At 36.8% G+C, this 20667-nt stretch overlaps 2 protein-coding genes and 1 long non-coding RNA gene across 3 annotated transcripts in view; 1 reads left to right on the forward strand and 2 right to left on the reverse strand.

Annotated features, from left to right (window-relative positions):
* The first annotated feature begins 274 nt into the window (after positions 1-274).
* On the forward strand, positions 275-18533 carry LOC146488688 (uncharacterized). The gene is made up of 2 exons (XR_014866567.1): positions 275-388; positions 17968-18533. It is a non-coding gene; the product is annotated as an uncharacterized LOC146488688 (long non-coding RNA).
* LOC146488689 (myeloid differentiation primary response protein MyD88-A-like) lies at positions 1208-14042 on the reverse strand. Its single transcript, XM_085119427.1, has 7 exons — positions 13949-14042; positions 11545-11771; positions 10609-10896; positions 10247-10294; positions 6983-7006; positions 5224-5490; positions 1208-4235 (listed from the first exon to the last, which is right to left on the reverse strand). The coding sequence occupies exons 2-7, from the start codon at positions 11768-11770 to the stop codon at positions 4084-4086; spliced, it is 1005 nt and encodes a 334-aa protein (XP_084975553.1). The 5' UTR covers position 11771; positions 13949-14042; the 3' UTR covers positions 1208-4083.
* Positions 18534-18717: 184 nt separating the features above from the next.
* The window catches only part of LOC146488690 (myeloid differentiation primary response protein MyD88-like), a 10008-nt gene continuing 8058 nt past the window's right edge, over positions 18718-20667 (reverse strand). Inside the window, exon 5 of the mRNA XM_085119439.1 lies at positions 18718-20667. This exon is cut by the window's right edge and continues 1075 nt beyond it. The gene's annotated coding sequence lies outside the window, so the exon portion shown is untranslated.

The following is a 20667-nucleotide window of genomic DNA, read 5'->3' on the forward strand; positions in this document are numbered from 1 at the left end:
TAAAGGCCGAACTGATTGGCGAACTCCCCTCCAATGCTATACTGTACTTGTTCAGTACACTTGACAGATTTACGAAGCCCTGTTTCTTGCAAATAGACGATTGTACAGAAATAATACTTATAGGACACATCTTAATTTTGGAGGTCTTCTTGAATCTGGGTCTTTGTGGAATAATATTTTGCTAGATGCATCATCACTCACACTCGTCCGTCCTTTGCGTTACTTATCAAAATAATGAGAAATTACACTCTGTTTTTTTTATAAGAACCTTTTTTATAAGAACGTCGAGGCTGAGATTAACCAAAATTTTAAACACGTATTAAGAACATTCCTCAGGCTGAGTCGATTAAGAACGTTTTTATTTTGCTAATCTGAATATAAACCGAAGGTAACAAATGGAAATTAACCAAAATACTTAAGGGCATGTTTTGTGTAACATTAACAATGGTGACACACATCTCGGTTTGTCATAATCAGCAGTTCTTGATACCATATCTCAGCAGACAATGTTCTTTGATAGGTTTCCTGGTCACTTCCTCATTGATTTACTGAAATACATGTAGTGTATACCATGTAATTTAAGAACATCTTAAGAACGTTTTCAGCCTCAAATCGCAATAAAATATAAGAACGTTCAGCCTCAGCTCCAAAATTAGACGTTCTTATAAAAAAAAAAAAAAAAAAAAACCGAGTGAATACTGAGCTTGTTTTATCACAAGTAAAGTAGTTACCTCGAGTACAAGTTTATATAGAGAATATGGAACTTTCTTTACCATGCACGAGTAAAAGCAAGGGCCCAGTTAGTGCAAAGTTTTGGTGAATTAACCCCTGGTTACATTTCTTCCAATTTAATGACCTTGATATCATACAACAGTACGAGTGGACAATGCAAAGACATTCTTCAAAAATTTAAGATCCTAACACCAGAGCTTGCTCAACAAAGGCAACAAGGTGTGTATCTTCATAAAATACATAAAAATGCATACATAAAAAGGCTCAGTGTGAAAAACTTCTGTAACCTTGTCAGACAACTAAATTTGAATTTTCAGCTTTCTATGAAGCTGAAGTAGCAGCTTCTAAAGAGTGATCACTATGTTACAAACAAGAAAACCTACATCCCCTCAACCTTGAGTGGATGTGAAAAAGCTTGTATTATGTTATCCTTTATGGCAGAAGAAGGTCAAAAACGAATCACCCCTAAAATGGCTAAGGTTTACCAATCTTTAATCATTGATTAATTACTTACAAAAAGATCTTAAAGGTGCAGTGTGACCAATAATTATTTCTTGTGTCACTTAAAAAAAACATCTTTACATGCAAATTGATGGCATAGTCAAAATAATGATTCAGTTGTGTTAACAATAACCCTAGTGGTGCACAGAAACTAGTATTTTAATTATCTTTGAAAAAATTGGCCAATTTTTTCAAGTTCATCTGTGTATTGTAGAGAATTTGCCAAAAACTGATTCTAGTTTGTTCTTTCTGGGAGGCATGCCTTACTATTTTCTCCCAAGTGCTCTAACAATAATTTCATGTTAGAAAAAGGTTCTTTGTCAAATATTTGAGCTGTTTTGAACAAAATACAGCAAACCGCTCACCGAAGAAAGCACCCCTTTACTTTCAAGAAACAAGGATATAAAAACATCAGTGCACTAACACATACTTGTATGGTTTCAAATTACACTCTAACTTTATCCTTGAATCTAAGTTTCCAAATGTAAGTCTCTCTGGAAGTAACTCCCTGAATTTTAGATTCAAGCATCCTTCTAATAAATTTGAATATAAACTCATAGACTGTTACAGTTATAGGTGTTTTTCAGCAGTTAGCTGAGGATGCATTCAATTCACTTTAGTATATACCACACAAGTGAATAGTACTTTTCGCGCACGCTGATTGGCTAGCTCGGAGGTGAATAGTACTTGGCTAAGAAAAACAAGATGGCTTCCCGTTTTGCCACGGTTACTTAAGAGGAAATTATTTCGACAAACGAGACGGCTGTTAAAAAAAATATATAAATGGCAACAAAGTTTGGTTTGACGGCATTGAATGGTAAGTTATTTAATCTTTTCAACCTCATTTTCTAAGGCAAAAAATGAAAATACAATCCTGAGCACTAAAATTACAATGAAAACAATGAAACATCTAATATTTTTCAGCATGGTTTCAACAACAAGACGAATTTCACAGAAAATTTGAAGAAATGACACTGCAGGAACTAAAAAAGTGTCTCCAAAAGTTTTGTCTGCAAGAAAGCGAGATGGAACTTTCCACAATAAGAAATTGCTCACCACTAGGCGCGTGAGATTTTTAAATTTCATATTATTTGTCAGTATATTGTCAGAAATAAAATAATTTTTTGGTCAACTAGTTGTTCAGCTTGTGTGGTATATACTAAAACAATAATATTATTCACCTCAAGTGTCCGTGAAAGTGATGGATATTTACCTCGCCGCTTCACGGCTCAGTAAATATCCATCACTATTCACCTCCACTTCGGTGAATAATAATTGTTAACTATTCTGGAAATTGTAAGGGTACATACAATGATGACAAGAAATGCCTCACAGGAGGTTTTTGGAGTTAATGAAATACAAAATGGCTCTTAAATTATTACATATCAGCTGAAATGGAGTCCCAAATTTGCTTACAAGGAGAAATCTAACAGCCATTCTGCTTATTCTCATTCCGGAATACAGTCAATCGAACACAACCTTAGTGTTTCAAGCCGTCTCAAGCTCTTTTCATGTCAAGTCCAACTAATTTTCCAAACACAAAATGTCTTCCATGAATATCCCCGTCCCCACCCCAAATAAAGCAAGCCCTTCTCACAAATATAGCTCTAAAAATTCTTTGACAAAAGTAAAGCCAGGGGCTTCAATTCACTGTGAAAAGAACAAATAATTAAAAATTGGCTTTCAAATCCAGAACTGTACCCACTTGCACACAGACAGCAACCAGAACGTTAGGTTAAGTTTGATTGATGGTATTCCGGAATAAGAATAAGCGGAATAGCTGTTAGATTTCTCCTTTTAAGTAAATTGGGAAGGCATTTCTTCAAAGTTTCGCTGACACATTATAATTTAACAGCCGTTTCTACTCCAGTAACTCCTAAAACCTTTTATGAGGGATTTCTTGTCATCGTCGTATGTATTCCTATTCCGGAATAGGGTCAATCGAACGCACCCTAAATGTTCCCTTGCTTCTAACCAAGGACTGAAAAGCAATGGGGTATGTTTTTGTGCCATGCATGTAATTAGACACTTGCCATTACAAATGAGATGGCATCAAAATGTATCAATAGGGATACACTTAACTTCTGTATACCAACAGTGATCCATGGATGTTTGAAATGAATGCACTCTTTCTGGTGAAAGTGCACTTAGCTATCCCAAGCTAGTTTATACAGGCAATTCCTTTCAAAGAATCACAAAAAATTAATCCAAGTAAATGCTAACACAATGAGAAATCCAAAATGGCAGAAGGTGTACCAGCTGCTTATTAACAAGTGAGGCTAAGGAGTTGAACTTAGGGCCCAGTTGTTCAAAGCCAGATTAAGCTAATCCTGCATTAACATGAACTTCGATTCGAGTTTAATTACTAATCAATAAAGATTCTTCCAAAAGATTTTTGTACCTCAGATTTGACTTAGACCTTTGTTAACCTTCAGCTTGAAAGCAGCCTTTTAAACCATTTTAAACAAGCAAGATGAAAACCTTGATTAACTTTTAACTGTGGATCAGATTTAATCTGAACCAGGCCCTAACAACTCTAGCTAGCAACCACAGCAGTACTTGAATCCAAGCCATCTAGATTTTGGAACATTGACCACTCAAGTATAAATCGCAGGAAGATTTCAGAGACATACAAATAGCAAACTTCCCTGATTGATGGACAGCAGCCAGGCATACAAAAATAATAAAAAATTCTCAATCAGATCTTGCTGTTGTTTCACATCAAACGTGGCTACCTGTTTTTGATTCTCGTTGTTCCTTTTTTCCTGCTTGGTAGGTTCTTTCTTGTTCTTTTCACTTTTTATTGTATTTTAGTCAAAACACAGTCACTTGCTATCTATTACAAGTACTTCAATTCCTGAGACCAAGTGATTTTAACAGCTTGACCCAGAAGAATTTTCTGGCATCTTCCTTTGTGTAGTCCACATAGTAAATAAATCCCAGCATAGTTGGAATATTACAAGGTTTGTACAATATTGGTATCAGAAGCTTTTTCCTTGCTCCTAGGGAAAACAAATGGGATAGGATAAATACCAAGAAAATGAAAGCATGACCCACTCTCTGAATTTCTGCCACCGTCAAAATCTGACCATGTTCTCAGCAGTAATTTGAAACCACCTAAGAAATTTTGAGTGTTTAAGGTGGCTCACAACAGTTTCCAACACTTTGTAGTTTCCATCACCTAAACTTTCATTGATAAATACCACCACTCTTTCTCAGTTGATACCATCTAATGGCATCACTGAAATGCTAATTGTCCATAATATTCGCTTGAGATTTACAATACTATTCACAAGGCTAAAAAGTTAAAAAATATTAATAACCAAACGTTTTTGACTAAATCACCCTAAGCATGACTTGATTAGACAAGATCGTTTGGTTAATATTTTTAAACTTTTTAGCCTTGTAAATAGTGTAATTTGTAAATACCTAATTATTGGGAAACAAGTGATGCAGTCATTTTCTTGACATAATAGGTTACCACTGACAGCAATAGTATGACCTTTGAAAACAATAATTTAAGTTTTAAGTGGTTGACTCAAAAACAAGCTCAGTAATGCTCATTTTTCATTATGAGACTGTGACCAGCAATACAACTTTTTGCAAAGTTTAAAAAAAAATGGGTAAGGAGGAGTTGAGAGCCACCTTAATTTTTGAGAATTTAAGGTGGCTCTTTACCCTTCCCAACAAATTTTTTCATGGGTTTAGGAGTACTTGACTGGTTCTTGTCTTTGTTGTGTCTCCTGTTGTCAAGGAGCAACCACACAAAACAGCAATGAGGACTCAAGATATTCCACACTTCAGTTTGATGATATAAATTCATCATCATTACAATAATTTAATTTGACCACAAAGAAGTTAGTTACAAGAGCTTATGTTTTAGACTTAAGCTGTAACTCCTAGTGGAGGCATAAAGAAGACACTAAACAGTCTGTATAATTTGCAAGTCTTTTGTTTCATAAATTTATGTTCAAGTGATGATAAACCAACCTGGAGAAAGGCTTAGTGCAACCTTAGCCTGGAAGTCTGCTTCTTCACATCTGTTGAAGTTTTCTGACAGGATAACCAAGACTTTCCTGCATCTTTCCTCAATAGCTCTGGCTGCTGTCTCCAAGGGATCAGCCCCGACCAAAAAATCACGGTAATTAATGCACACTTTCATACAATATGGCTTTCCTTCTAATGTCTTGAGGAGTTCATCTGCAAAGGGCTTGTCAGGACCAGCATAACAAATGAAAACATCATAATTTTCACACACTAAAAGGAACAAAATAAACAAGAAATTAAACAAATAACTGTATGCATTCAAGCCAACACTGCAACATGGAATTCCCTTGAAATGACCTGTGGCGTAGCATGAAGGCATATCATGTGATATGATCAACTGCAAGCACCTCACTGTTTGAAATGATTGAGTATTCCATGTAATTTCACTGTACATTGAGCTTAATTAAACCTTGGAAATTGTGATTTACAGCCTGATTTTCTCTTGGAACCTGCTGACTATAGACCTGTGTGTGTACAATCTGTGGGAATAAGGAATGCTAATTCTGAAACCTTCTCTTACAAAATGTTCTAAATTCTGCATTTCCACTCTGTCCACAGATAATTATTTAGTAGTGTAACAAAGGACCACACAGGCAGACTGTCATTTCCTCTATGATTCCACCCCAACAACTACTGAAAGGAAGTCTCAATTAGATGAAAGAGCCTTAGCCCTGAATTTGGGCTGAGATGCTTGTTAATACCCAGTATTATACACATTTTTCTCACCGTTCTCATTATATTTCTTATAGCACTAGCAAGGAGAATTTATTTAAACATCAAGACGTTTACTACATGCAAAGTGTATAATTACCTGATCAATTAGTTATAGAATCTTTCTGTTCAAACCTTAAGAGATTTTGTCCAAGTATTAGTGGTAAATATTTTTGGAACAATATTCCTTTATCTATCCATCAAAAATCTTAAAGCTTTTCGAGACAAGTATTAAAAAGGGCACTGAAACTTTATTACTGTAAAAACTTGTGTATAAGCTGTACTCATAGATAAGCTGCACCCCCAACTAATTAGCACTCGATTTGAGAAAAAATAAAAACTTAAAAAAATGACAATGAAGTTTGATGCCTCATACTTTGTGGTAAATATTAAGCCTAACAAACTAATTTTTACAATAACTGAGATTGTACCTTCAATACCTTCAATATGGCGGCTTGCATAAGCAAAGAAAGTCAGTTTCACCGTTGTGTATGGCTCACAAATTGTGTTACTCTTTACCTGCCAGTCCTTTTGTGTTCTCCAAAAGTTTAATTATATGTGTTTTTCATGTTTTACTGAGTGCATAGGTTATGTATGATTCAGTCATTGTAACACAGGATGTACTTACATCCTTGTATCAGTGAAGGGATTATAAAGATGCCGCTTAGCTCTCCACATACTTTACTGCCAGAACACTCAGGGAATTGGTGCCTTTCACTACAATTTTATTGCCAGTACTGTATTTTTGCCTGTTCAACATGGCAACCAAAACAGTGACAGCTTGTAATTCTGACGCATGACTGGCAAACAAGCCTTCTAGTCAAAACAATGACATGTATCTCATGATATCACTGCTACAAAGCAAGTATAAGTGTCATGTACAAAAGTAATCACACAATAATATTTGGTAATCAGTGATATTATTGCCGTCTCATAATTACTTAATTTTATGGAATAATCACTTTAAGTTACCAAACAAAATTATACTCACGAGTTGAAAACTCCTCAGGCTTTTCTACAAGGCATAAGGAATAAACAAATTTGTGAGTAGCTGGCAAATAGTACTAAAATTAAATACATTTACGACCATCACAGTTATTAAATACACCATGTAAAGCAGCTGTGTACATTTGTGTATAGTAGGTCCACATCAGCCAGTCGGCTGCCAATCCCCTAAATAACTTACTTGTCAAATAATAACCTCTTACTAACCGAGCGCGAGGGCCGTACTGGGGAATATTGGCCCGAGGTCGTGGCAGTACGGACCGAGCGCAGCGAGGTCCGTACAAAAACGACCGAGGGCCAATATTCCCCAGTACGGCTCGAGCAAGCTAGGTTAGTAAGTAGTTTATTATATGGCACTCGGAGCAAACTTTTTTATTTATAAAAACGCACTTCCGGTCACTTGAATTCAAATGGTTTCCCGCGTGACGTGTTTTTGATGACGCGAGCAACCCAGAAAGAACAAGCTTCGGTACCACGAGTTTGAAAGCAAATTTACTGAACGTTTACATGTAATCATGTTGATTATAGAAAAGACATCAAGAACGATTTGTAGCGGAATTTGACGAATATCTTAACAGCTGCGGTTTGTTTTTGAAACTCACAAAACTGGTTTCGTCGAAACTTTAGTAGCCCATCACAAAGTACGGATCAAGAAAAGGTTGCAGTTAAAATCACATTCAACCGACCCCCCATTCAACCTTAAAAGAAGCAGCATTAAGTCGATTGTCCTCATCGCTCTCATCTCTGGCTTGGAAACCCAAGTGTAGGGATAAAAACCACCACACAGTTCTTTGAAGTGCAACTGTATTGGAGTCGCCGAATTCTCCTGCCTCAAAAAGAGCATCTTCTTCGTTTCGTCAATCGCCTGAGCGGCTTGTAGCTTGTTTCTTCTGTCGTGTTCAGTTGTGAACAAGTGACTTGTGATTTGCAGCTAGAACGCTTCTTGATTTTTCAAACTCATTGTCCTTGAGTATGTTGAACGGATATTTCTTCTCAGATAAGTATCGCTGTATATTGCGCTGATTACTGGAAAATGTTGCTGGCTCGTATTCACCTTTTCCTGCGTACGTTCATAAAAAAAAATTGGCGAAAGGTGGTCAAGCTCGGACGCAGGTAGGCTTTCAATTGTTTGACTATTTAAGCCATTAGCTTCAATAAAACGGAGTAGTGTGATCATATTAGTAGACGTCTTCCTTTTGTGTTTTCACTTCTCTGTTTGTTTACGAAATCGCCAATGGCTTCGTGGCCTTCGCTGATGCCTGTTTTTAGAGGTTTCTAGATCTTTGGGATAGTAAAATTTGCTTTGTAAATGATATTCTTTTTCGTCCATGTTGGAATAAGTCTTTTGGGTAGTTTCTTTGCGAAGAATGAAAGTATTTTCAGATTTTCTTTTCGCAGTTTTAGCTGCAAATTTTCAAATTTGCCGCTTGTCCTAAACAAAAATACACGGCTTATGACCGTTTCCACGGAAACGGTCCGTATGGTAAAATCCCGACCAAGAAAGAACCAATCAGAACGCGCGGATTTACCTCAAGACTACCTTGCCATATAATAAAGTTTACTTACTTACTTACTTACTTACTACTAACTTTTACACACATTTAGCTTGAAAATATGAATACCTTAAGACAATTTACAGCATATATGTACAAGCAGAAGCAAATAATTTTCTACCCAAACAATGGTCATTCCTACTAGATATCTGAAAACTCTTGTTTCTACTATAGTGCTATTCCTGACGTCTTTAATATTGTCTATCTCCTTCATCCCTTGGCTTATCCCGCCTTGAAAATGCCAATTACCGTGTAAATGAGTTGCTTCTGATGCAAGTGTGTGCTGTATGCATTTAGAAAAGGCAATGATAAACAAATGTAAGATAAGAAACTAAAGTAAGTGTGTAATTAGGTTAATAGTAGTAGAAGTGTAAATACATGTAAGCAGGTTACCATGTACTAAGCTTTTTCTCTTTTTTCTAGAATTTACGTTTGTAAATAAAAATCAATCCTGCGAATAAAAAAAAAACTTTTAAAGCCAAGTAAGATATCCATTCAAGAAATCATGAAATTGTTGTATAAAACCCCCCCCCAAAAAAATGTTGACCAAGATGCCAAATTTGGTGACTTTGATGTACTTTCAAGTAAATTATCTCAACCATATAAAATGACAAACAAATGAGCAAGGGATGAGAAAAGGTGATCAAAAGTCTCCATACTTATTTACACTAACAGGTCAGATGTTATCATGGATGTAATTGTCACTTATCACTTCATTTTTTTTTTTTTTAAATACAAGATGCCTGCTATACTGGCATTACGCGTGATGCTGGGGCTGATTCATTTATTCCAACTGCATGCTTCGCCAATTGATAAAACTATCCTTGCTAATGGAATAGTTTGAGTCACGACGATCGCGTTACGTTGTTTTCCGTGTGTTACGCGACTCAGACTATCAGCGGAAATTTGTCAAATTCCATTACGATAACGTAAGCTTCTCAATGACCTCTTTTCTGTCTCGCGTCGTGGCCTAAGACTGTCAAACAAAGCACGATTCCTTCACTAAGAACTCACCAATTTCCAACGTTTTACGTGTCGGGTGCTTCTTAGAAGTTATTCTTTCGATTTACCGCTTCAAAATGGTGAAATTTCCCTTTGAAAACGGCACACTTGAGTCCAGAACATGTTAAAACAATATGGCGCGACTTAATCTGTCTTTAATAAATATATCAAATGATGCATTGACGTCACACAGGTAGGGGTGAGTGGGTCCCCTCCCTCGCGATATAAGCGACAAGAAATGGATTTTGATTGGCCTGCTGTTGTTGAAGACAATCAGAACAATACATCCCGAGTAGGAGAGGGGAGAGTTTAATGAATAAATTAATGTACCGGTTTGTGACTACGAGGAAGAAAAAAAAGAAATCGACCTGTTTTTAGACACGGCATGCCCCTTCAGGGCATCCCGCGTAATAAATAAATCAAAAGGTAACAAAAACTACAAAATGTCATCAAAGGTATTATTAACATTCTGTGTGTGTATCAAATTTTAGCAGGCCAGAGGGGCAAGCCACAGAAAATAGAGTTACTTGTTTACTGTTACATCTGATAAGGGTCCCTCTTCATGTATATTAAAATATGGCCTGTCAACTCCAGTGCTCACAAAAAACCCAGAACAGAAACAACAGCAACTTAACAAAATAAATTCTGCTCATTTGGTGACCATCATTGACATGTTCAGACATACGTATACATACCAGTTGTTTGCTGGCGAACTTCCATCTCCCTTCGAGTATGAGTTTTATCTGAACAAACAAAACATCAAGAACATAGTTTACTGAAGATCACTGATTCTTTTTAATGTGAAAATAGAGCGTACTATTGTAAATCCGTGAATATTTTTTACTAAAGATATTTTTTAAACTTTGTGACATTTTCCTCTTGATTTCCAAATTATTATAATTTGCTGGTTTTCGGTCTTGTGAGCATTGTTGGTTGTATAAATTTGCCACATGAAACACTGCACTTGATTTTTTCTGAAAATTAATAACAATATTAAGGTAAGGTATTGTACATAAATGACTTTAACAATCAAACAAAAGGAAAAAATGGAAATCACCTATATATGACTGAAGATCTTGCACCACATCAAGCCTCCTTATGTCCTTTAACACTGATATCAACTCTGTAATCTTCCTGTATCTTAATTCCCTGATCAGTGTTACAACTGGTTGAGGCGTACTTTGAAGCCACTGTATCCATTGATTAGAATACCCCAGACGGTCTGCTAATAATCTATAGTCTCTTCCAGTTGCCAATGACGTTGGTTGCAAAAGTATCTCTAGAGTCTTGTAGGCTTCAGAGGGCAGATCTTTGATCAACATATCGTCACTGATTATGTTTACACCTTAAAGCACAAAGTGTTTTAGTCAAAGGACAAACATTTCATGTCTACCAAGCCATATGTTCTTTCTAGCTTATCAGTCATCATTCATATAAACAAAAAAAAATGTTTTCCAAATGACCTCTCTGAGCAAGCAGTTTCATTCTACCACACCAAACAATACAGTATCATTTTATCTAGCTGCCTAATCACCTGATCCCAGCTATTCAAAGGGCGGATGAACTGTACTTCAACTAATAGATTTTATCTGACAGACTGCAACTTATCCGCTGGATAAAGTTATTCACTCTTTGAACAAATTGGGCCAGTTCATGTCATCTCCACTAAGAAAAAAAGACTTTACTAAAATAATGAACATAGTAACTCTAGTGCTAGCCTGCATAGCAAGCCTTTTCCCGGGGTTTTGTGCATGTTTTGTTGTTTGACTGTGTGCACATTGGACAAGGCTGGTAAAATAGAGGAGGGGGGGGGGGGGGGGGAAGGGGAGAGGAGAGAGAGGAAACGCTTGCCCGCAAACCCACAACTTTTGAAAAATGCCCAATTGATATTTGATGCTTCAGTGAAATTCATCACTTGACACAAAATATTTATGGAATCACCACAATCTGGAATCAGCCATTTCAAGAAACCAATTCAAGATGTATGACTGACCTTCTGGTGTTTGTGAATTCTCCACAGGCGGGGTTGTGTCTTGCTGTAGCTCCGGTAATTTAACAACATTGCCATCAAGGACCTTGTTGTCTGGGGAAGATACTTCCACATCTGCTACCTTGGGTGAATCTTGCTCAGTCTTATGAATGTCCTTTTTCCTTGCTTTCTGGTTTCCACACCATTTCTTTACTTTTGAATAAATCCAAACTTTCCTTGATTTTTCCATCCTTAAGTAAACAAAAATTAAACTAATTTAGAGGTAGACCTATTATAGCCATTTTACAGTGATGCCTGCATCACAGATATTAATGCTCAAAGTATTATGTCTATATGCTGTTTAAGGAGGCTCGCAGTAGTTTTTCTGGACTTAGGGAGTTTTGAAATTACAATCTTGCATAGAAGATAAACTTTGATCCCCTTCATACTACATCATCATTTCAGCATATGATCAAAGTTAATTTTCTCATCGGTTTCAAACAACAACTATTACCATGGCAACGGTAGCACATCGAATCTCAATTTAAACATTGTCAATTATCTCAAAATCTAGCCAGACAGTTTCTGACGAAACTTAGGGATTTAAACTACTCAATCTCGACAACTTGCATGCGAAGTAAGAAAAAAATCTGTAAGAGCGTTTTCAAGTAAATAATGAATCAATTTTTATGGGGTGATTTTGTTTATTACCCCATTTTTCACGTCTTTGGCAAAATAAAACTTGGCACTTTCTTTTTTTCTCTTAAAAGCAAAACATTCTAAATGGATATTGAGCTTCATTGTTTGCTTTGATTCTAAGATAGTTATGTTTGAAAACAGCTAAAATAAAGCATAGATCAGTGAAAAAGTTTCTACCCTGCATAAATCGAGATATCTTAAAAAGAACCCTATAAATTTTTCTCTTAAATTGCAAGGGGTAGAATGTTTTGCTATGAGGAAAGACCTTTTAAGAGAAATGAGAAAATGTCAAGTTTTATTTTGCGAGAGATATTGGTGAAAATGTGGAAATAAACAAAATCACCCTGTAAACATTGATCCATTATTTACTTGAAAACACTCTTACAGATTTTTTTCTAATTTTGCCCGCACCTTGTCTAGATTAAGTAGTCTAAATCCCTAAAGTTTTGTCCAAAAGTGTCTGAGTTTCAAGTTTATTAAGTTTTCCAAAAAGTTAGTTACAATGAACACCGCCTCTCTGACTAGATTTCAAGATAATCAACAAGGTTTTTTGCTACCGTTACTATGTTAATAGTTCTTGCTTGGAAACAATGAAAATATAACTTTGATCATATGTTGAAATGATGATTTAGTACGAAGAAGATCAAAGTTTATCTTCTATGCGAGATTGCACTTTCAAACCTTCCACACGAAGTCCAGAAAAACTGCTGTGAGCCTCCTTAAGCATGCACTTTTTTCAGGTATTTTCTAATTATTCAGCCTCCTTGACAGTTACGAAATCAACATTAAAAGAATACTGATGTATGGGGATAAAACACCTTAAGTTAAACATTTTCCGTAGCCCAGTTCTGTTCCAAATTTGTCTGCAAAACTGGGGATGGGGAGGGGGGGGGGTTGAAGGTCCAAAAATTTGAGTTTTGCGTCTGATCTGGGCCCAACTCTTTCACACAAAAAGCATTTCATTTGTGTATTACAATGACAATCACTTCAAATAATTCAAATTCACAGATTCAAATTCACACAGCATGTTTGAAAAGGTCCTTGTGAATTGGCACATAGTGTACTGGCATCTAAATTATGAGTATAAATCCCATATAGCTGAAAGATGCCCATGAAATTGTGATCAACTTCCATTAAAGGAAGTGTTTGACTTCTGTATTACTAGTGTGTTTGGATAAGATTCGATCAGGAAGATATCTATTTAGCTACAGCTGCTGACGACTACTCTATGTAATTTCATTGAGGAAAAACAATATTGTTCACAGGATGTCACAAAAGGTGTCATGTGAGAGTCAAGCCTGTACTTCAATACGCTATTATGTACACTAGGAGGTAGTTTCCCAGTGAGCTGTGGTACACTGTATACCTAAGGACACTAAGCTTAAATCCATACTGGAAAACATGTAAGCTTATGTAACGTAGGTATAGATCACGCCGAAGATCTTCGGCGTAAGCGATTGACGCCAACTTCTGATGCATTTTGGCATGGACTCAAAACGGACTTAACTTGAGGTTGCGTAGCGATTTTTTAAGTTAAAATCGTGGCGTAAAACCTAACTTAATACGAACTATCCAGTGTGGGTTGAACATAACGCAAAAATTTGCAATCATAAGCAAAGTCCTTAGCGATCTCGGTAATAACCCAAATAAAAAGAAGCCACCATCTGTTTAAACAGATAAATGTATAAGCTAACGTTTAGCGAGTCTCTTACTACTTGTGCATACTTACTTGGCGGCACAAGGCCCAACAAAACAACCACATTCGAAACGCCGTTCGCAGAAGCCTTACTTTTCCAAAACCAGGAAACTGACCGCGAGGGCGTATATGACGTATGGAACGTCACGTGATGAAAAGAGGGCCACGTGTGGCAGTCTGGGAAGACCGGAAGAGAGTGGATAAAATACCTGGAAGAAGCGCGTTCCGCGTGGGTTATCTCCGAGTTAAATATCCATTTGTACCCAGTTTCTATGGGCACACAGGCGGGGTGGGGGACTGGGGGGAGGGGGTACTCCGGATTTCTTTTTTTGGGTAGGAAAATTTGGCAAGTAGTTTTTCAAGGTATTCAAAACAATCTGAAGATTCGTGGTAGTGCTCGCGTATCCCGGCCACGTAGTTCTGCGAATAAAGTACAACCGAACTTGTTTTGCGGCTGTTTTAATATTGGGTGTCTTGGGTGTCTCGAGTGTTGTTAGAATGACTACCAGATGCGGAAAAGATAACTTCAGATCACGGTATGATGAAAAAACAAACACAAACATTCGATTTCTAATGTTTTTATTTTTCGCGTTATACCATTTGATGCTTTCTGGAAATTTTTAAGGCTCGGAAATTCGGCATGGAATTTTTGGGAGTTAATTTTTGGTCCAGGGATTTTTGGGGGTTTGTTAGAAGCCCTAGGGATTTTTTTGGATTCTGATTTTTTACCCCATTCGATCATCCCCGTCACTTGAAATCCTGTGTACCTCTCACCCACCCCTCCCCCTACCCGGGCACACAGGGCGATCGGTAGTGACTAGCTCAGAGGAGACTAGGCGATCGGGAGCGGAGATGTCAATATTTCGTTCTTCTTTGGCCGGACTGGCGATGCCGCCAAGTCCTATCCTTCAACTCTTGGTGACATCTTGACATTAATTAATGAAAAACTTTTGAACACAGACCTGACCACACCACGCGAAATAAACTGTTCTGAATACTTTTCACTGCTGGATTTTTTGCTGTGGAGTGCACATAGCCTGCGAACGCAGACGTATTTCCGGCTGTCGCTTCTCTCGGAGAGAAGCGATAGCCGGAAATACGTCTGTGTTCGCAGGCTTCTTCAGAAAGGGCAATGAACACAAAATCTGCTACTTACAACCAAATTCTCTCCGCATTAGGGGGCATTACACCTAAACGCCATGTTTCCGCCACTTGACATGGCTTTAATGGAAATATCTCGTTCACGTTTCAAGCAATCCAAAAACGCTATCATCATCCCGTGAATCTGTGTTGTGGGGTGTTTTGTGAAATTTTTGGGTATATTTGGGAGATGATATTTCTAGAAGGGTTGGTAAAATTAAGAGAAATAAGAAATATTGAAGATTTAGTGAAGTTTTAAAAGTAGAATTTGTAGTTCAGTAATAATTAATAGGCGGACACCATTATTACAGTTAACTCTCTCGTAAGCGACCACCCTTGGGGCACGACAAAGTGGTCGCTTACGGGAGGTGGTCGCTTACGGGAAAGATCAACAAAATAAGCCTAATACTGGATTGATAAGTTGATTACATAAAAATATTACCTTAGCAGCTAAAATTGGGCAAAAAGAAACTAATTTATTTGATTTTTTCACATCTGTTCATTCTTCTGATGAAACTTTGTATAACATTTTGGAACAGATCGCTGTAACAATTACCGTTTACCTACAGATCTAATTATAGCTATCTTCTCTGTCTGTAAACTGTTATTATCTGTCAGCAGTCCGGGGTAGCGTCATTAAAAATTGAACTCTTGTCACTTCTGAGTAATGAGTTACCATAGATCACACGTGACTATGTTGGGTGGTCGCTTAGCGGAAACAGAAAACAAAAGAATATGTGTAATTTCTGGCCTAAAAAGTGGTCGCGGTCCCTTAAGAAATTTGAGTGGTGGTCGCCTACGAGAGAGCTCTTGAAACAGTATTTAACTGAGAAACAAAACGGTGGTCGCTTACGAGAAGTGGTCGCTATGACAGAGTTGACTGTACTTGAATGGGGTCGCACATTTTCGGATTTTTGGGGTAAGAAAATTCTATTAAGTAGGGATTCAAAATGGTCTCGGTTAAAAAGTTCAGAAAGTTGTTTATTAAATGTAACAATCACCTCGCATTACATTCCGCAACCACAACATCAATATTAACCAGTTACACAGAAGCACAGAACCACTGCTCCAGAACTAAGTCCATTCAGTTTAGGATGACCTATTTAAATGATTGATAAAGTAGATGCATAAATAGGAAGTGACTTAGTTGGGATCGCGAAAAATTACATTTTTCCAAAAATGACTAAGATGGGGTTTATAACTGGCCACAAAATAGACTATAATGGGGCAGGGGCTCTGAGACGCCAGGGGCACATACCCAGCAAAACTGAACCCAAGTACCCCCCCCCCCCCCCCCCAGGTATCTCTTCTTAAAACCTCTTCAAATTTTAGGTGTAATCCCCCCGGGTTGGCCTATGTCACCCAATGCGCATGCGCGCGTTGATGAGAAGCACTTTGAAATCGATGGCCCAACTTTCCAGTCAAATTAGGTGCGAGGGTAGGATAGTCGGTTGAACGACTTTTTGGCCCCCACGAAATGGGAATTTGAACGACAAGCCAATTTTCGAAAGTTCAAAATCCCAGGAACTTACCTGGGGGAGGGATTTTGAAGTTTCGGATCGCATAACATCACAGAAAAAGACACTCTCAGTTACCGAATCCTCACCGTAATCCTGTTTTTATATTCTACTAAAAATTTACAAGCAGGGAAATCAGTCCAGGATGACATATCGTCTCAGCAAATGGACACTGCAAGGATCTCTGAATTTTTCAGTTTTCACCTTAACCATTTGGTATAGACTCTCACTTTTTACATAAAGATCACCACTTTAACATCTCCTCAATACCTTATTAAAGAAAATTAACGCTCGTGTTAATTAAGATATTGGAAATTAGCACGACTTTAATTAACGTGAATTGAAGGAAAAATTAGTTCCCAATACACTCTGTTCTTTTTATAAGAACGTCTAATTTTGGAGCTGAGGCTGAACGTTCTTATATTTTTTGGCGATTTGAGGCTGAAAACGTTCTAAAGATGTTCTTAAATTACATGGTATACACTACATGTATTTCAGTAAATCGAGCATTTCCAGCTGAGATATGGTATCAAGAACTGCTGATTATGGCAAACCGAGATGTGTGTCACCATACACAAAACATGCCCTTAAGTATTCTGGTTAATTTACATACGTTACCTTGACTTTATATACAGATTACCAAAATAAAAACGTTCTTAATCGACTCTCAGCCTGAGGAAATATACGTTCTTAAAATTTTGGTTAATCTCAGCCTCAACGTTCTTATAAAAAAGGTTCTTATAAAAAAAAACAGAGTGTAACTGGGAAATTAACGCAAAAGAGGTGCTAAAATTTCAAAATGAAACAAATTCACGCGGCTTACTCAAAGAAACACAATTGTTGAGACAACAGGAACAAATTTATTTTACCACTAAGTGCAAAGATGCGAAATGAAAATAAAGTTCGTGGAATTGTTCCTAAACGTAGGGGTTAAGCGATGGAAACTGGCCGCTTGGAGCGTTCTTCACAGTGTCCATGGTACCGGCGGATCTCCACCCTGATAAAACAACAACGCTTTTTCCATTCAAGAGTGTATCGAGAATTTGGGGCGACAATAATGGAAACTAAGGTCAATGACGCGGAAATTAACGTTTACAGAAATTAACGCGAATTTGAAAATTCGCTAGATGCATCATCACTCACACTCGTCCGTTCTTTGCTTTACTTTCCAAAATAGTGAGAAATTACACTCTTTTTTTTTTTCATAAGAACCTTTTTTATAAGAACATCGAGGCTGAGATTAACCAAAATTTTAAGAACGTTTTAAGAACATTCCTCAGGCTGAGTCGATTAATAACGTTTTTATTTTGCTAATCTGTATATAAAATCAAGGTAACAAATGGAAATTAATCAAAATACTTAAGGGCATGTTTTATATACGGCCATTAACAATAGTGACGCACATCTCGGTTTGTCATAATCAGCAGTTCTTGATACCACATCTCTACAGGCAATGCACTTTGATAGGTTTCCTGGTCACGTCCTCATTGATTTACTGAAATACATGTAGTGTATACCATGTAATTTAAGAACATCTTAAGAACGTTTTCAGCCTTAAATCGCAAAAGAAAAATATAAGAACGTTCAGCCTCAGCTCCAAAATTAGACGTTCTTATAAAAAAAAACCGAGTGAATACTGAGTTTGTTTTATCACAAGTAAAGTAGTTACCTCGAGTACAAGTTTATATAGAGAATATGGAACTTTCTTTACCGTGAACGAGTAAAAGCAAGGACCCAGTTAGTGCAAAGTTTTGGTGAATTAACCCCTGGTTACATTTCTTCCAATTTAATAACCTTGATATCATACAACAGTACGAGTGGACAATGCACAGACATTCTTCAAAAATTTAAGATCCTAACACCAGAGCTTGCTCAACAAAGGCAACAAGGTGTGTATCTTCATAAAATACATAAAAATGCATACATAAAAAGGCTCAGTGTGAAAAACTTCTGTAACCTTGTCAGACAACTAAATTTGAATTTTCAGCTTTCTATGAAGCTGAAGTAGCAGCTTCCAAAGAGTGATCACTATGTTACAAACAAGAAAACCTACATCCCCTCAACCTTGAGTGGATGTGACAAAGCTTGTATTATGTTATCCTTTATGGCAGAAGAAGGTCAAAAACGAATCACCCCTAAAATGGCTAAGGTTTACCAATCTTTAATCATTGATTAATTATTTACAAAAAGATCTTAAAGGTGCAGTGTGACCAATAATTATTTCTTGTGTCACTTAAAAAAAAAACATCTTTACATGTAAATTGATGGCATAGTCAAAATAATGATTCAGTTGTGTTAACAATAACCCTAGTAGTGCATAGAAACTAGTATTTTAATTATCTTTGAAAAAATTGGCCAATTTTTTCAAGTTCATCTGTGTATTGTAGAGAATTTGCCAAAAGCTGATTCTAGTTTGTACTTTCTGGGAGGCATGCCTTACTATTTTCTCCCAAGTGCTCTAACAATAATTTCATGTTAGAAAAAGGTTCTTTGTCAAATATTTGAGCTGTTTTGAACAAAATACAGCAAACCGCTCACCGAAGAAAGCACCCCTTTACTTTCAAGAAACAAGGATATACAAACATCAGTGCACTAACACATACTTGTATGGTTTCAAATTACACTCTAACTTTATCCTTGAATCTAAGTTTTCAAATGCAAGTCTCTCTAGAAGTAACTCCCTGAATTTTAGATTCAAGCATCCTTCTAATAAATTTGAATATAAACTCATAGACTGTTACAGTTATAGGTGTTTTTCAGCAGTTAGCTGAGGATGCATTCAATTCACTTTAGTATATACCACACAAGTGAATAGTACTTTTCACGCACGCTGATTGGCTAGCTCGGAGGTGAATAGTACTTGGCTAAGAAAAACAAGATGGCTTCCTGTTTTGCCACGGTTACTTAAGAGGAAATTATTTCGACAAACGAGACGGCTGTTAAAAAAAATATATAAATGGCAACAAAGTTTGGTTTGACGGCATTGAATGGTAAGTTATTTAATCTTTTCAACCTCATTTTCTAAGGCGAAAAATGAAAATACAATCCTGAGCACTAAAATTACAATGAAAACAATGAAATATCTAATATTTTTCAGCATGGTTTCAACAACAAGACGAATTTCACAGAAAAATTGAAGAAATGACACTGCAGGAACTAAAAAAGTGTCTCCAAAAGTTTTGTCTGCAAGAAAGCGAGATGGAACTTTCCACAATGAGAAATCGCTTACTGCGTGGCGCGTGAGATTTTTAAAATTCATACCATTTGTCGGTATATTGTCAGAAATAAAATATTTTTTTGGTCCACTAGTTGTTCAGCTTGTGTGGTATATACTAAAACAATTATTCACCTCAGTGTCGGTGAAAGTGATGGATATTTACCTCGCCGCTTCACGGCTCACTAAATATCCATCACTATTCACCTCCACTTCGGTGAATAATTGTTAACTATTCTGGAAATTATAAGAGTACATACAATGGTGACAAGAAATGCCTCACAGGAGGTTTTTGGAGTTAATGAAATACAAAATGGCTCTTAAATTATTACATATCAGCGGAAATGGAGTCCCAAATTTGCTTACAAGGAGAAATCTAACAGCCATTCCACTTATTCTCATTCCAGAATACAGTCAATTAAATGCAACCTTAGTGTTTCAAGCCGTCTCAAGCTCTTTTCATGTCAAGTCCAACTATTTTCCAAACACAAAATGCCTTCCATGAATCCGAATATCCCCCTCCCCGCCCCAAATAAAACAAGCCCTTCTCAAAAATAAAGCTCTAAAAATTCTTAGACAAAAGTAAAGCCAGGGGCTTCAATTCACTGTAAAAAGAACAAACAATTAAAAATTGGCTTTCAAATCCAGAATTGTACCCACTTGAACACAGACAGCAACCAGAATGTTAGGTTGCATTTGATTGACGGTATTCCGGAATAAGAATAAGCGGTATAGCTGTTAGATTTCTCCTTTTAAATAAATTGAGAAGGCATTTCTTCAAAGTTTCGCTGACACATTATAATTTAACAGCCGTTTCTACTCCAGTAACTCCTAAAACCTTTTATGAGGAATTTCTTGTCATCATCGTATGTATTCCTATT

This window comes from Pavona decussata, unplaced genomic scaffold (genome assembly GCF_977016875.1).
Source record: "Pavona decussata unplaced genomic scaffold, jaPavDecu1.1 SCAFFOLD_9, whole genome shotgun sequence".
Lineage (NCBI taxonomy): Eukaryota > Metazoa > Cnidaria > Anthozoa > Scleractinia > Agariciidae > Pavona > Pavona decussata.